This window comes from Mizuhopecten yessoensis, unplaced genomic scaffold, assembly GCF_002113885.1.
Source record: "Mizuhopecten yessoensis strain PY_sf001 unplaced genomic scaffold, ASM211388v2 scaffold7987, whole genome shotgun sequence".
NCBI lineage: Eukaryota > Metazoa > Mollusca > Bivalvia > Pectinida > Pectinidae > Mizuhopecten > Mizuhopecten yessoensis.
This window is the reverse complement of record NW_018407322.1, coordinates 265,808-282,298: the sequence shown is the minus strand read 5'-3', so window position 1 is coordinate 282,298 and position 16,491 is coordinate 265,808. Positions and strand designations below refer to the sequence as shown.

General features: G+C 39.9%; 1 protein-coding gene across 1 annotated transcript; it reads left to right on the top strand.

Moving 5' to 3' along the window:
• Positions 1 to 2,191: 2,191 nt before the first annotated feature.
• On the top strand, positions 2,192 to 16,076 carry LOC110454646. The gene is made up of 5 exons (XM_021504273.1): positions 2,192 to 2,979; positions 9,256 to 9,498; positions 13,032 to 13,121; positions 13,365 to 13,502; positions 15,581 to 16,076. Exons 1-5 carry the CDS (start codon positions 2,815 to 2,817, stop codon positions 15,665 to 15,667), a joined length of 723 nt encoding a protein of 240 aa, XP_021359948.1. The 5' UTR covers positions 2,192 to 2,814; the 3' UTR covers positions 15,668 to 16,076.
• The last annotated feature ends 415 nt before the right edge of the window (positions 16,077 to 16,491 follow it).

The window sequence follows — 16,491 nt, the reverse complement described above, 5'->3', positions numbered from 1 at the left end:
CCTGACAGAATAGTGCCCTGTAGGTGTGTTCCCACTAGTCCTTGATATTATAGTACCCTATAGGGGGTCCCCACTAGTCCCTGACAGAATAGTGCCCTGTAGGTGTGTCTCCACTAGTCCCTGACAGTATAGTACCCTATAGGTGTGTCCCCGCTAGTCCCTGACAAAATAGTGCCATGTAGGTGTGTCCCCACTAGTCCCTGACAGAAAAGTTATCTGTAGGTGTGTCCCACTAGTCCCTGACAGAATAGTGCCCTGTAGGTGTGTCCCCACTAGTCCCTGACAGAAATAGTACCATATAGGTGTGTCCCCACTAGTCCAAGACAGAATAGTGCCCTATAGGTGTGTCCCCACTAGTCCCTGACAGAATAGTACCCTATAGGTGTGTCCCCACTATCCCCGACAGAATAGTTCCTGCAGGTGTGTCCCTACTAGTTCCTGACAGAAAAGTTCTCTGCAGGTGTGTCCCCACTGGTCCCTGACAGAAAAGATCCCTATAGGTGTGTCCCCACTAGTCCCTGACAGAATAGTGCCCTGTAGGTGTGTCCCCACTAGTCCCTGACATAATAGTGCCCTAAAGGTGTGTCCCCACTAGTCCATGACAGAATAGTGCACTGCAGGTGTGTCCCCACTAGTCCCTGACATAATAGTGCCCTAAATGTGTGTCCCCACTAGTCCCTGACAGAAAAGTGCCCTATAGGTGTGTCCCCACTAGTCCAAGACAGAATAGTGCCCTATAGGTGTGTCCCCACTATCCCCGACAGAACAGTTCCCTGCAGGTGTGTACCCACTAGTCCCTGACAGAAAAGTTCTCTGCAGGTGTGTACCCACTGGTCCCTGACAGAAAAGATCCCTCCCTTACAGAATAGTGCCCTGTAGGTGTGTCCCAACTAGTCCCTGACAGTATAGTACCCTATAGGTGTGTCCCCACTAGTCCATGACAGAATAGTGCACTGCAGGTGTGTCCCCACTAGTCCCTGACATAATAGTGCCCTAAATGTGTGTCCCCACTAGTCCCTGACAGAAAAGTTTCTGTAGGGGTGTCCCCACTAGTCCCTGACAGAAAAGTTTCTGTAGGGGTGTCCCCACTAGTCCCTGACAGAAAAGTTTCTGTAGGGGTGTCCCCACTAGTCCCTGACAGAAAAGTGCCCTATAGGTGTGTCCCCACTAGTTCCTGACAGAAAAGTTATCTGTAGGTGTGTCCCCACTAGTCCCTGACATAATAGTGCCCTAAATGTGTGTCCCCACTAGTCCCTGACAGAATAGTTCCCTGTAGGTGTCCCCACTAGTCCCTGACAGAATAGTGCCCTAAAGGTGTGTTCCCACTTGTCCCTGACAGAATAGTACCCTATATGTGTGTTCCCACTAGTCCTTGATATTATAGTACCCTATAGGGGGTCCCCACTAGTCCCTGACAGAATAGTGCCCTATAGGTGTGTCCCCACTATCCCTGACAGAATAGTGCCCTATAGGTGTGTCTCCACTAATCCCTGACAGAATAGTTCCCTATAGGTGTGTCTCCACTAATCCCTGACAGAATAGTGCCCTATAGGTGTGTCCCCACTAGTCCCTGACAGAATACTGCCCTATAGGTGTGTCCCCACTAGTCCCTGACAGAATAGTGCCCTATAGGTGTGTCCCCACTAGTCCAAGACAGAATAGTTCCCTGTCGTCTGGTCGACAATATGGAGTGTGTCGTGATAGGATCGCATATGGCCGTACATTTGATAAAAACTAAAACCAACAAATGATTGACGTAAAATATCCATTTAAAAACCAAACGAGTCACAGCATATAAAATCAATCGCTTAGATCAAACTATATCAGGAATCACTATTACAATGCATGCTACTGTTGACGTGTAACGATGCGTGGAGACTTGATGATATAGTTGTATGAACGCTAGACTCGACACCAGTATACACTAAAAGTATACAAATAACATAAAGAGTGCACACCCCTGATATAACCTACGTGTCAGTTATTAAACGGACAACAACATCAGATTAGCAGGTTCATTTATTGTTCTTGCCATATAATGCATTCTTGAGCTTAAAGGTATACTGTTCAAATTAATTTAGAAGATTTTGTATACAGTAGAGTTTTTATTTAATTGACTTTTGGATATAAATCATGTTCATGAGCAAATAACTGTTCCCGGGTGTCTAAAATACTCATTTCCTATATTCATTATTTTAACACCACAACTTAAATCACGTAGTTTATACACAGACTCCCAGTTGGTACGTATTACGAGATTGGACGATAAGCAGTGCGTTTTCATTGGTCCATTTGACGAATCCTGTCATTGCTAGCTATTCGGGTAAAGCTACACGGGTAGACCGCAGGGTCAATATTTCTGTAAGCCTCGACACAACACATGACTTGAGGGCGAATAACAATCGCTTTGCCAAAATATACCTGATCGCGTGTGTACCAAGAAGAAATCAAAATACCACTTTGTAAAAGAAGACAAGCAAATATTTTGATACGAAGAATAACTTTTGGAATATATATCAGAATCTGGAAACACTTGAATGACTTAACACGCAGGTAGCGACGAAATATCGATACAACCTTACGACTAGTGCCAAATGCGACCGTTCCTTTATTGTGGTTTAATTTCTACCAAACAGCAACAATTTTTAGTCAAAACCTTCGACTGAAAAGTGTAGACCCATTTCTCATCTTGTTCACATCTGAAATCGGATTTTTATAAACTTTCATACAAACGCCTGAACTTATGTATGTTGTGCAGGACAGTTGTATATGATGTGGTACTCCTAAAACGTCAGTGTTCAATTTTCAACAAACATGTCTGAGGACCAGGGTAGGGAGATATTTGCCTACGTCCGCGAGAGAGACGACGCCAGGGCCAAACTAAAGAAGGTCGAGGACGAGCTCCAGGAGTACCAGTCCAAACTGTATGACGCCAATAGCAAGATCGAGAGTCTGAAGAAGTCACTGGCTCACGCTCAGGTATCTACTTCATCCTATCTCTTACGAGGACCAAGCTGTGTAACTTCCGTCCATGTATTTCCTATCTCCTGCAGGTTAACCCTTTATACTATTTTCCATATATTTTGTCATGTGGTTTGTTTGCGCCACTTGTTCTCTCGCTTTTCAAAAAAATAACTCATTCCTTTTCAGTTGTGCTTTCACAAAGTTTTCTGTTTTGAACATTTAGACAATGCAAACAATGAAAAGATGTGTGATTACCATTATTGAGTAACAGATATGGTCACAAAGCACTGATGGGGTTGTTGGTCAGCACATTGTTGGCATGCTGATTGCTGTTGCTGATTGTAAGGTTTCGATAGACAGGACAGTACTAGCTAGTCCTTATATGTAGTACATACAGTCTTACAAGCCTTTCGCTGCAGTTTGAAGTAAAACAAAGAGGATGTATATGCAGTACAAGGCGTGTCAGAATCAGTATACGGCAATGGATGTCGTGTGTGTTCATTGAAGTCTCTGAAAAACTGCCTCAGCTTGGGAAAATCAATTACCATGTTACTGCCATGATAATGAAAGAGTTATAAATTATAAAGATTTGTTCTCTATTTCGAACGTTCTACACGTACGTTCGGACATGGTTTAAATCTAACACCTGATCTGATGATCAAACAAAAACGTGTTTATCTGGCAGATTGGGCAGCTCGGTACAACGTCAACAATTATGTTTTATAGAAACTATCGATATACATGCTTGAATATATGTTATATCGCTGTTCACTTGAACAGATTAACAAAATGTGTAAGCTTTCTTTAAAGGTTTGTGTATTGCACACAATGTCAGTAAAGTCATGTTGAAGTAAGTAACATGAGATATACAAAGTCGTGTTAAGGTAACGTAGAGCTATACAGTCTAGTTAAGGTAACATAACATACGCGCTGCAAAGTCGTGTTAAGGTAAAAATAAGCGCCATAGAGTCGTTTAAGGTAAAACAAGATATGTTAAGTGTTTATTTAGGTAATATAAGATTTCTGAAGTCTTGTTTAGGTAACATAAGATCTATAAAGTCTTGTTTAGGTCACGTATAGATACAAAGTCTTGTTTAGGTAGCATAAGAACTATATATTCTTGTTTAGGTAGCATAAGATCTACAAAGTCTTGTTTAGGTAACATAAGATCTATAAAGTCTTGTTTAGGTCACGTATAGATACAAAGTCTTGTTTAGGTAACAAAAGAGCTACAAAGTCTTGTTTAGGTAACAAAAGAGCTACAAAGTCTTGTTAAGGTAGCATAAGAGCTACAAATCTTGTTTAGGTAACATAAGAGCTACACAGTATTGTTTAGGTAACAAAAGAGCTACAAAGTCTTGTTTAGGTAACATAAGAGCTACACAGTATTGTTTAGGGAACAAAATAGCTATATAGTCTTGTTTAGGTAAGAAAAGAAATATATAGTCTTGTTTTGGTAGCAAAAGAGCTACAAAGTCTTGTTTAGGTAACAAAAGAGCTACACAGTATTGTTAAGGTAGCATAAGAGCTACAAAGTCTTGTTTAGGTAGCATAAGAGCTACAAAGTCTTGTTTAGGTAACATAAGAGCTACAAAGTCTTGTTTAGGAAGCATAAGAGCTACAAAGTCTTGTTTAGGTATCATAAGAGCTACAAAGTCTTGTTTAGGTATCATAAGAGCTACAAAGTCTTGTTTAGGTAGCAAAAGAGCTACACAGTATTGTTTAGGTAACAAAAGAGCTACAAAGTAATGTTTAGGTAACAAAAGAGCTACAAAGTAATGTTTAGGTAACAAAAGAGCTACAAAGTAATGTTTAGGTAACAAAAGAGCTACAAAGTAATGTTTAGGTAACAAAAGAGCTACAAAGTAATGTTTAGGTAACAAAAGAGCTACAAAGTAATGTTTAGGTAACAAAAGAGCTATATAGTCTTGTCTAGGTAACAAAAGAGCTATATAGTCTTGTCTAGGTAACAAAAGAGCTATATAGTCTTGTTTAGCTAACAAAAGAGCTATATAGTCTTGTTTAGCTAACAAAAGAGCTATATAGTCTTGTTTAGGTAACAAAAGAAATATATAGTCTTGTTTTTGGAGCAAAAGAGCTACAAAGTCTTGTTTATGTAACAAAAGAGCTACACAGTATTGTTTAGGTAACAAAAGAGCTACACAGTTTTGTTTAGGTAACAAAAGAGCTACAAAGTCTTGTTTAGGTAACAAAAGAGCTACACAGTCTTGTTAAGGTAGCATAAGAGCTACAAAGTCTTGTTTAGGTAACATAAGAGCTACAAAGTCTTGTTTAGGTAACAAAAGAGCTATGTAGTCTTGTTTAGGTAGCATAAGATCTACAAAGTCTTGTTTAGGTAACATAAGATCTACAAAGTCTTGTTTAGGTAACAAAAGATTTATAAAGTCTTGTTTAGGTAACACAAGACCTACAAAGTCTTGTTTAGGTAACATAATATCTACAAAGTCTTGTTTAGGTAACATAAGAGCTACACAGCCGTGTTAAAGTACAACAATATATGTTAAGTCTTGTTTAATGATTACTGATTCACGCAGTATTAGAACTATGTGGGCCTATCTCTCCAGTCTTAGCTATGAGGTCATTTTTATTGTTTTTAATCTTGTTTAAATATCTACCTTACATTTAAATTAAATCAACCCACCTGTTAAGTAAATGCAGAGCAGGTGACCTGATTGGCAGGATGACCATTCTGGACGACTGTCAATTACTACTATTGCTGTTACGTGTACTTATAATATAACTCGACGAGCCACTATATGGAATGCACAATGCGTGTGATATATATGTTATATCATTTAGACAAACCACCATAGACTTAGGATTAAAACTTCCTTGTGTAGTAACTTCATGTGTAGACCTTTCCCCCGGTATTGAAACCAAATATTTCTCCCCTTGGTTTTAACTATAAACCATTGGCACGTGGTCCCATACGACTTTATTTAACATGACCAATGTAACGATTGAGATGTCTCATACATAATGAACATCAATCATTGCGAAACACTCACTAAAGTTATCTCTTTGAAATTGTCGCTTAAAACAACGTGGAACTGAATGAACAAACCGATGAAACCAACTTAAATATATAATAAGGTATAGCTCTAACACCATAGCTCACAAGTACCAGTGATTGGAACACATAGAACAACTAGGTGGTCTTCAGCACCTTTCAATATTGATCATTGCCTTATTTACCCGATTGTGATTTTATCAGCGGATCTAATCACTAAATCCTATTCTATACAGCTGTACTGTATTCTATGATAATGACCGTGTGTTACCAACTATTGAACCCCGGTAACATTAATATAGCGTATAACTCAATACCCACCACTGTGTCGCCATGAGGAGGACAAATATTACAGTGGATCCGTCAATATGGCCGACTATTGTCCCTCGGCCACTGTCCGTGTGCGCGTGTGTACAGATACATTAGGGTCCGTATCAGCTGGCATTGTACGATGTGCGAACCTTTGAAGGAACCGCCGACCTGTTGTCAATACAGTAATGAAGATCACCAGTTAGGTACCGTGAGACAAAGACTCATTGTTTGTTCCTGTGTAAGGTCGGAACCTTACTCCGGTCTTACATATTCTGGTACAGACATGAACACTCGTCTATTACTATACAACACGGAACAGATTCAGGGCTAAGTCCAGACAAGGGCAACTAGACCCGAACTAACGTATTCTCGATTGCACCACAGTCATTAAACACATAAAAGGGCGTTTTGCACGCAACTGTTTCTTGTGGTAGAATGGACGTGGCACAGAGCTTTGCCTTTTTTGTATATTACTGTCTATCAATGTAAGGTATAGTCATCTTTCCAAAACAACTTAAGAAAACCCTTTAATTTCCAGCTTTATCTGGTATAATTTAAGATTTCCAAATAAACTATCAAAACTCCTCACATTTAAAACAGTAAGAGAGATATTAAAGCGTCAACACACTTCAAATTGGCAACACAAAATTCAATAAGAAAAATCTACAAGGTAAAAAATTACCATGATTTCCCACAAAAACCAGAAATAAACATAATCGTTTCCTACATCACATAACACTCGTCTTGGTACCTCCTATTAGTTATTTAGATCACCAACGTACAAAGATTCGGTGCTTAGGTGTATAATCACGTAAAAAGTGATAGAAATTCCGAACAAAGTTATTTACGGTCTACTGTAAATCACGTCTTTGAGGTTAAGCGTATCAGCCATTTTATATTTTACCAGCAAACTTATACATAAATGTTAAAAAGGAAATAGGAACGTGACTTATACTACTAACAGGTTGAAAAAAAGAAAATTAAAATGTTTAGATTGATTAGCAGTAAGTACATGTTTTATATCTGGGATAAGAAGGATAATGAAATGTCAAAAACGAATTTGTTGTACTTGAACCTCTTGGAAAAGATTATCTAGCAACCCCCATAAAAAGTATGTAGTCATACTAGCTGATAAGTCTTCTAACATGATTACTTTGATCTAATTACTACCAGGTATTGTGCCTACTTATCAAGGGAGGTTGCTTTGTTGGTAATCATACTTACGGTCTATTGTAGGATCATGTACGCGTTCAGCAGAACAGATACGCTCTCCTTTCTGTTGCAATACTAACCACAGTTTAAGATTTCAGTTAAATTGTGCTAATTATTACAAGAATTCCACGGAAGTGGATGTGTCGCCTGCGCAGGAAGCTGGGAGATTAAGAAGAAATAGATACACTTTTCATTTCAAGAAATAATGTTAAAAGTAAGCAATAATCATAGATTATGTTTTTGGATGGCATCATTTTGTTATATAATCTGTTATTCTGGGAGTTTTAAGGAACCTTCCAATATGGTGTCCACAAGCAAGACCAGCATCGCCTCATTGGTATCCATAAAAAAATTCTTGAAAATGCAAGTATGCTTGGCACTGCATGAAGTTTGAGTTTGATCGGCCCAAGGAAACTCAAGGTATCGCAAGAAAACAGATTTTCTATTTATATTAACAGTGACCTTTGACCTTCGGACCTGAAAAGCAATCCCAAGCAAGCACTTTTGGTAAGGAAGCACTGCATTAAATTTGAGTTTGATCGGCCCAAGGAAACACAAGTTATCGCACGAAAACATATTTTCTATTTATAGTAACAGTGACCTTGACCTTTGACCATTGGACCTGAAAAGCACTGCATGAAGTTTGAGTTTGATCGGCCCAAGGAAACTCAAGTTATCGCACGAAAACCTCTGTTCGGACGACACCGCCGACGCCGACATAGCAATACCTATGCGTCACCAGCTTTTCGCAGGCGACAAAACAAAACTACGTTAATATAAAACGTCACTTTGTTTGCTAAAAATATAGAATGCAGCACTGTTTGCAAAATCAATAGTTGGATAAACACATAAGTTTGGTGTTCAGGATATTTTCACAGACTATTCGAAGGTATTCGAATAGGAACTAATGTGCACCACTTTTAGTCGTTCAGTTCTTGTTTTCTTATTATGGTATTTTACAAGACATCTGCCCGATTTTGTTTACTCATTTAGATGTAATTTGTAAATTGATAGAGTTTTGTATTATGATGACGTTTTCTCCATACATCACCAGAAACAGAAACATTTAACATTTATCATTTGTCACAGAATCACACTTTTCAGCTTCATATCTTTCACTGCAGTCAGACAATAGTAGTCACCTCACTTATAAACCCCTTGGCAATATTGACGACTATAATTTGTCTGTAATAACTTAACCCTCTGATAAAATGCCTTAATTTAAACTGAAAATATCAAACGATCGTTACTATAATTTTTATCTCTGACAATTCAGTGTCTGCCTTAATTACATGTATTTAAACCGTTACATCGCCGGTGGCCGAAAAACTATCATGGGTTTACAGGCATAATAAAACAAGTGTCACATGTGACGTAGGTCAGTAAGTCACGGAGTCGCCTCGCTGTGGGTTCATGTTATCTTTTTCTGCTGCCTTTTATTTCCAATTGTGACTTACATCTGTACCACCATCTATAATACTATTTTGTTATAAATGTCTAAACTACATTCAAATTAACATAAACGAGTTTAACAGACGTTCACATGAACATTTACTGGTTTAACAGACGTTCACATGAACATTTACTGGTTTAACTGACGTTCACATGAACACTTACTGGTTTAACTGACGTTCACATGAACATTAACTGGTTTAACAGACGTTCACATGAACATTTACTGGTTTAACAGACGTTCACATGAACATAAACAGGTCTAACACATTTCTTTGTTACAGAAAGCTACCGCGGCCGGTCAGAAAGGAGCTCCGGCGAAGGCTGCTCCAGCTGGCGCTGCCAAGGGTAAGGGACCAGCAGCTAAGGGCGGAGGGGACAAGGCGAAGGCTAAGGCGTCATCCACATCTACTCCTAATGACACACCAGCCCCAACCCCTCCTCCAGCACGCCAACCTACAACAGTACGTCACCCACCGATTCTGGGCAAGGAGCAGCTGTCAGAAGATACCTATGAATATTACAACGTGAGTTAGTTAGTGTGAATTCATATTGATATTACACATGCACCTGTGAAGTAGCATGTAAAAAATGCAGTAATATATACAAAATTCCATAGCAGGAATACTGTCTGAGCATGGGTGAAACTAGCTACAATCTAAGGGTGGGTGGCCCTAGCTACAATCTAAGGATGGGTGGTACTAGCTATAGCCTGAGGATGGGTGGTACTAGCTACAGTCTGAGAATGGGTGGTACTAGCTATAGCCTGAGGATGGGTGGTACTAGCTACAGTCTGAGAATGGGTGGTACTAGCTATAGCCTGAGGATGGGTGGTACTAGCTACAATCTAAGGATGGGTGGCACTAGCTACAGTCTGAGAATGGGTGGCATTAGCTGAAATCTGAGCATGGGTGGCACTAGCTGTAGTCTGAGAATGGGTGGCACTAGCTAAAATCTGAGCATGGGTGGCACTAGCTAAAATCTGAGAATGGGTGGCACTAGCTATAGTCTGAGGATGGGTGGCACTAGCTACAATCTAAGGATGGGTGGTACTAGCTATAGCCTGAGGATGGGTGGCACTAGCTACAATCTAAGGATGGGTGGTACTAGCTACATTCTGATAATGGGTGGCACTAGCTGTAGTCTGAGAATGGGTGGCACTAGCTACAGTCTGAGGATGGGTGGCACTAGCTGTAGTCTGAGGATGGGTGGCACTAGCTACAATCTAAGGATGGGTGGCACTAGCTATAGTCTGAGGATGGGTGGCACTAGCTACAATCTAAGGATGGGTGGTACTAGCTATAGCCTGAGGATGGGTGGCACTAGCTACAATCTAAGGATGGGTGGTACTAGCTACAGTCTGAGAATGGGTGGCACTAGCTGTAGTCTGAGAATGGGTGGCACTAGCTGTAGTCTGAGAATGGGTGGCACTAGCTACAGTCTGAGGATGGGTGGCACTAGCTATAGTCTGAGGATGGGTGGCACTAGCTACAATCTAAGGATGGGTGGTACTAGCTATAGTCTGAGGATGGGTGGCACTAGCTACAATCTAAGGATGGGTGGTACTAGCTATAGTCTGAGGATGGGTGGCACTAGCTACAATCTAAGGATGGGTGGTACTAGCTATAGCCTGAGGATGGGTGGCACTAGCTACAATCTAAGGATGGGTGGTACTAGCTACAGTCTGAGAATGGGTGGCACTAGCTGTAGTCTGAGAATGGGTGGCACTAGCTGTAGTCTGAGAATGGGTGGCACTAGCTACAGTCTGAGGATGGGTGGCACTAGCTGTAGTCTGAGGATGGGTGGCACTAGCTACAATCTAAGGATGGGTGGTACTAGCTACAGTCTGAGAATGGGGGGCACTAGCTACAGTCTGAGGACGGGGGGAACTAGATATAGTCTGAGGACGGGTGGCACTAGCTACAGGCTGAGGACGGGTGGCACTAGCTACAGGCTGAGGACGGGTGGCACTAGCTACAGGCTGAGGACGGGTGGCACTAGCTACAGGCTGAGGACGGGTGGCACTAGCTACAGGCTGAGGACGGGTGGCACTAGCTACAGGCTGAGGACGGGTGGCACTAGCTACAGGCTGAGGACGGGTGGCACTAGCTGTAGTCTGAGAATGGGGGGCACTAGCTGTAGTCTGAGAATGGGTGGCACTAGCTACAGTCTGAGGATGGGTGGCACTAGCTACATTCTGAGAATGGGTGGCACTAGCTGTAGTCTGAGGATGGGTGGCACTAGCTACAGTCTGAGGACGGGTGGCACTAGCTACAGTCTGAGGACGGGTGGCACTAGATATAGTCTGAGGACGGGTGGCACTAGCTGTAGTCTGAGGACGGGTGGCACTAGGTACAATATTTTCTAATGATTGATGGCACTAGCTAAAATATAACAGGATAATGGTGGTCTTGCTACAATATTGTCTACGGACGGGGGTTGCATTTGCTAAAACACAACCTGTGAATGGATGTTCCTAGCTACAATATTGCCTCAGGATGGATGGCACAATAACCTAAGGATGGGTTGTCTTGCTGCAATATTGTCAGAGGACGCGTGTTCCTTGCTACATTATTGTCTGAGGTTGCGTGCTGCTAGCTGCTTTATTGTCTGAGAATGCGTGTTGTTAGCTACATTTTTGTCTGAGGATGTGTGTTCCTAGCTAAAGTATTATCCGATAGGTAGTCCAATACTCTTTTTTCCCCATATAATTCGCTGTCCGAATCATACCTTTTCATCAATCGTCAGTAAGTATTTCTAATTTTGAGCAAACTCCCCGCTACAAAGCAACCATACCTATTTCTCAATTACTGTTCAAATGGTAAATATATATTCAAATGTATAACATTTCCTGGTATGTACGAATACAACCTGGTAACTGTAAACGATACTCCTCTAAGAACTGTATTCAATTCAATAGTCTATATTCTATATATACTATTGAGCTTTGAAATGTATTGAAGTGTATCAATACGTGATATCAGATTTGTTATTATAACGCATTATCGCTCGTGTTTCAGACAGTGGTGTTTATAATACTGATCTTTACTTAACATACATGTATATAAAGGCAAACGTTTACAGATTTTTCAAGCGCATTTTCTTCATAGTTTCAATGTTATCCATGCTTCATTAGTGTATTTTGAAAGATAATGTATAGCGACTTTTAGTTGCAATATAATCCTGTGCTTTAATTACTGCCCCATCCATTAAGGTACTGTCCCTATCAAATCACCTTTCCCATGGTAACATTGTGGCCATGTGGTTAAAAACACCTTTTTGGTCAAATCACTGTTCCTATAGTTAAATTACTGTCCCTGTGGTTATAAGTTAAATCACGACTGATGATTCTCACTAGATATGCCCGATCAATTATGTCAACGCAATGATATGAATGCATTATAAATCTTTAAATTATCAAATAAAAGCCAGCAATACGCATTCTTTAGGTATCTAATACTAACAAACCGAACACTCATGCACTGCCTGGTGTATAATGACACTACCCAATGCTGGTATGTCTGACAGTTCCTTGCAGGTGATATAATTACCTATCCCACCTGGGAAAAGGTCAGGGGCTTTAATCGTACCTGAGTGCAGTAATTGTTGAGGAACTCGAATGTGTAGTATAGGTCCTTTTTTTGCTCGAGTGCAGTGCGATTATCCTGAAAATATAACAACGAAAGAATTTTTTTTATACCAATTCTGTAAATGCTTGGGAAGACGATACTAGATTTTAAGGGATCCGGGTGAAAGGTTAAGCAATTTGCGAAACCAAAGAACGCTTCAGGACTGAGATACAATCTGACGCCATTAAAAACCAGCAAATGGATTACTAACTACAAACCGTTACAGGAATACAGAGCTAGTTAACACAGAGGCAAAATATTGTCAAACAATAATTAACATCAAAGGTAAATTAATACACAATACATTTATTCAAAGTTTAAATAAGACAGAATTAATTTAACCAGAGGTAAAATAAATCAGGACTGATCACATCAAAGGAGAATTAATACAAAATTTGATTAAAGGTAAATACTCAGGTTGTCTGTTTCAGGCGATAGGCGACTTATTTCCAGCTTTACCATTGGCCATTGTTCTTACTGCAGAGAAGAAGTTCAATCTAGCAGACGTAAACGGAGATGGGGTGAGTCTTACATGACATGACATGACATGACACGTGACATGTCTGGTATTTATTTTAATATTTTCTACTTGTTGAAGCTCGTTTATATACATTAAAGGCATCTTGTCTTTTTGTTCACGGACAGTACGGACGGGGAAACAAGTAAATATGCTACAACAATAAAATGAATGTAATAATACATATATTTAACAATAAGTATAATAAAGGCTGAAAGCATAACATATGATGGTGGTGTTTTTGCAGGTCGTAGACAAGGAGGAGATAGACAGTGTGTTGTCCACGTCAGATGTGGCGATGTTTACACCTAAACAGATTGAGGAAATCATCAAGGAAATCGACAAAGACGAAACGGGCGATCTTGACTTCTGCGAGGTTCTCACGGTAGGTCTCGCTGTAAGAGAAAGGGGACCTTTATTCCTTTGTGGTCCTCACAATAGGTCTCGCTGTAAGAGAAGGGGGACCTTTATTCCTTTGTGGTCCTCAGGGTAGGTCTAACTGTAAGAGATGGGGGACCTTTATTTCTTTGTTGTCCTCACAATAGGTCTCGCTGTAAGAGAAAGGGGACCTTTATTCCTTCGTGGTCCTCAGGGTAGGTCTCACTGTAAGAGATGGGGGACCTTTATTCCTTCGTGGTCCTCAGGGTAGGTCTCACTGTAAGAGATGGGGGCCCTTTATTCCTTTGTGGTCCTCAGGGTAGGTCTCACTGCAAGAGATGGGGGACCTTTATTTCTTTGTTGTCCTCACAATAGGTCTCGCTGTAAGAGAAAGGGGACCTTTATTCCTTCGTGGTCCTCAGGGTAGGTCTCACTGTAAGAGATGGGGGACCTTTATTTCTTTGTGGTCCTCACAATAGGTCTCGCTGTAAGAGAAAGGGGACCTTTATTCCTTTGTGGTCCTCAGGGTAGGTCTCACTGTAAGAGATGGGGGACCTTTATTTCTTTGTGGTCCTCACGGTACGTCTTGCTGTAAGAGAAAAGAGACCTGTATTCCTTTGTGGTCTTCACAGAAGGTCTCACTGTAAGAGAAGGGTGCCCTTATTCCTTTGTGGTCCTCCCGGTAAAACTTCGTTTGTGTGATGGATTTGCTTGGGCAATCACTAGAAGTAGAAATTATCTTAAATTATGTAAGTTTACTTCAACATACCATGAAGTTATTTCTTCTATTTAATCAATAGTACTTAAAATCATGTAATGAAAATTCATGTCCAAAGTGTACCAGAACAGGTGGTAAAATACAGAAAAACGGGAAAGGTGCTAATAGCCTTTAATACCGTTACAAACTTACAATTGTTGCCTACATCTAGAATTATTGTTCCATGCAATTGGTGCCATAATAATTTCCAGCTACATAATTAGGGCCAATTATGGACATGATAGACCTCGATTAGACATGTAAAACCTCGATCATTGTAGGGCCAACACTTAGACACAAGGGCGATTAGACTGAAATGTTGATCGAAGGACACCCTCTAGACACGGGCGACTTCAGGTCAATAGTGACGTAGTAAGGGTCACTTGAGTATTTTTAGTAAGCATGTGTTCGTATAGCGAGCCTACAGTCTTGTTCAGAGAAGCTCTACAGACGTTTTTTGTAAATTGTGGTTGTGTCGTATGATCCGAGGTAAATAAACACACAGAGGGTCTAAATCCCACAAGGAATACTATAAGCACTCAATTATAAATCAAATTAAGTAGATTTTTAAAACTAGTAGATTAAAAATCTGCCATGTATACATTCACACCACTAGCTAGTACAATTACAATTAAATTACTTTGCAACAAGTAAGATTATAGCTGCCACTAATACCCTTTGTTTGGTTCTTAAATTATAAGTGTTTGTTTATATAAATATGCTCGTGTACATGTCACCCGCCCTTTACACGAGGCCTTATTCACCCGAAACCCTTTGTTGGACGTCAGCAAACAAAGCTAATTGTGTACATGTCACCCGCCCTTTTCTTTGTAATATGGTTGGGGGCTGCGGTGGCCGAGTGGTCAAGGCGTCTGACATTCTGCTACCACTAGGTTGCGGGTTCGAGACCTACGTTGGGCAATCGCCAGATACACCGTAGGTCGGAGGTTTTTCTCCGAGAACTCTGGCTTTCCTCCACCACCAAAACCTGGACGTCCTTAAATGACCATAGCTGTTAATAGGACGTGAAACATAGACTGATTGCAAACGTTTGTCACGTATATTAGTGATGTTCCTGATATGCTTTACTTCACTGCAAATGTTTGATCTGTTCCTGTGTATTTGTTTTAATTCTGAAGTGTAACTTAATCTGTATACGCACAAAATATGAATTTATTTTAACCCCAAGTTTTATGAGACGGGTTATACTAATACGTTTCGGTTGTAAATTGACGACCTGCAGTGTATTGAGAGGGCTGTCACACCACATTTATCACCTCTATTAATCATGTTTTCTATCACTTATAATACTGTTGGTGCTTCAACAGGTTCTCGAGAAAATGGGAAGGCGGAGGAACTCCAAGCTACCTGATGCTATCAACGACAACAAAGAAAAAGTTTGTGCAATTCAATGAAGATTAAGGTTCTAGGACAAAATAGAAAAGATATACAGGGTCGTTCGTAGACACGTGAGATATTGTAATTGTAATTTGTTTATCAATGTTTAGCAGATTGATACGTCTCCGTCCATGACTTAAGACCAATGACATCATTAAATTTTGGAACTTCAAATTGATTACTAGAGGGATATTGTGGATGTACATAGTGAACTCTTTATTCTCAATTTTAATGCGATGTCAATTATTTATTTCTTCATCATGTCAAAATTGAATTCGTTATTCCGATGTTTATGAAATCATTCATCATATACATAAAGTCTTAACACATTCTAAATGTACTTTTTAAGAAATGTGTGATAAATATAAAATCATCATGTTTGACAAATGAAAATTGTAGTTGTGACTTAATAAATCGTCTAGTTGAAACAAACACAAACTTTTGTTATAATTATTAATAAATGAAGACATATCGCCAGAGATTATAAAAAATGTTCGGTATAATCAACATATTTATTTTCAATTTTTCTTTTACAAAACATCGATTTGGGTGCATAACATTTATTTGAATCAAAAAACGAGAACGATGTGATTGATACCAGTAAAATATATAGATATTGTAAACCGTGCACTACTCGAACAGATGAGTGTTGCTATCAAGGCTGCGGCAAACATCAGAGACTAGGAAATCCACCAGCAGTCTACCATCTTGTACATTGAAGGGCAGATGTAAGCTTCACACATGTGCTTGTATCTACAAAATTTTGTAATGTTTATATATGTTATACAAATGTTGAGTCCGTGTGACAAGAAAATGGTACAAAAAATTAAAAGTCACAAGA

Bases quoted from the DNA above. Each gene is read 5' to 3' on its own strand.
- LOC110454646 (XM_021504273.1), top strand. From the start codon at position 2,815: ATGTCTGAGGACCAGGGTAGGGAGATATTTGCCTACGTCCGCGAGAGA. The intron at 9,499-13,031 runs GTGAGTTAGTTA...TGTCTGTTTCAG, and splicing joins ATACCTATGAATATTACAAC to GCGATAGGCGACTTATTTCC. The intron at 13,503-15,580 runs GTAGGTCTCGCT...GTGCTTCAACAG, and splicing joins ACTTCTGCGAGGTTCTCACG to GTTCTCGAGAAAATGGGAAG.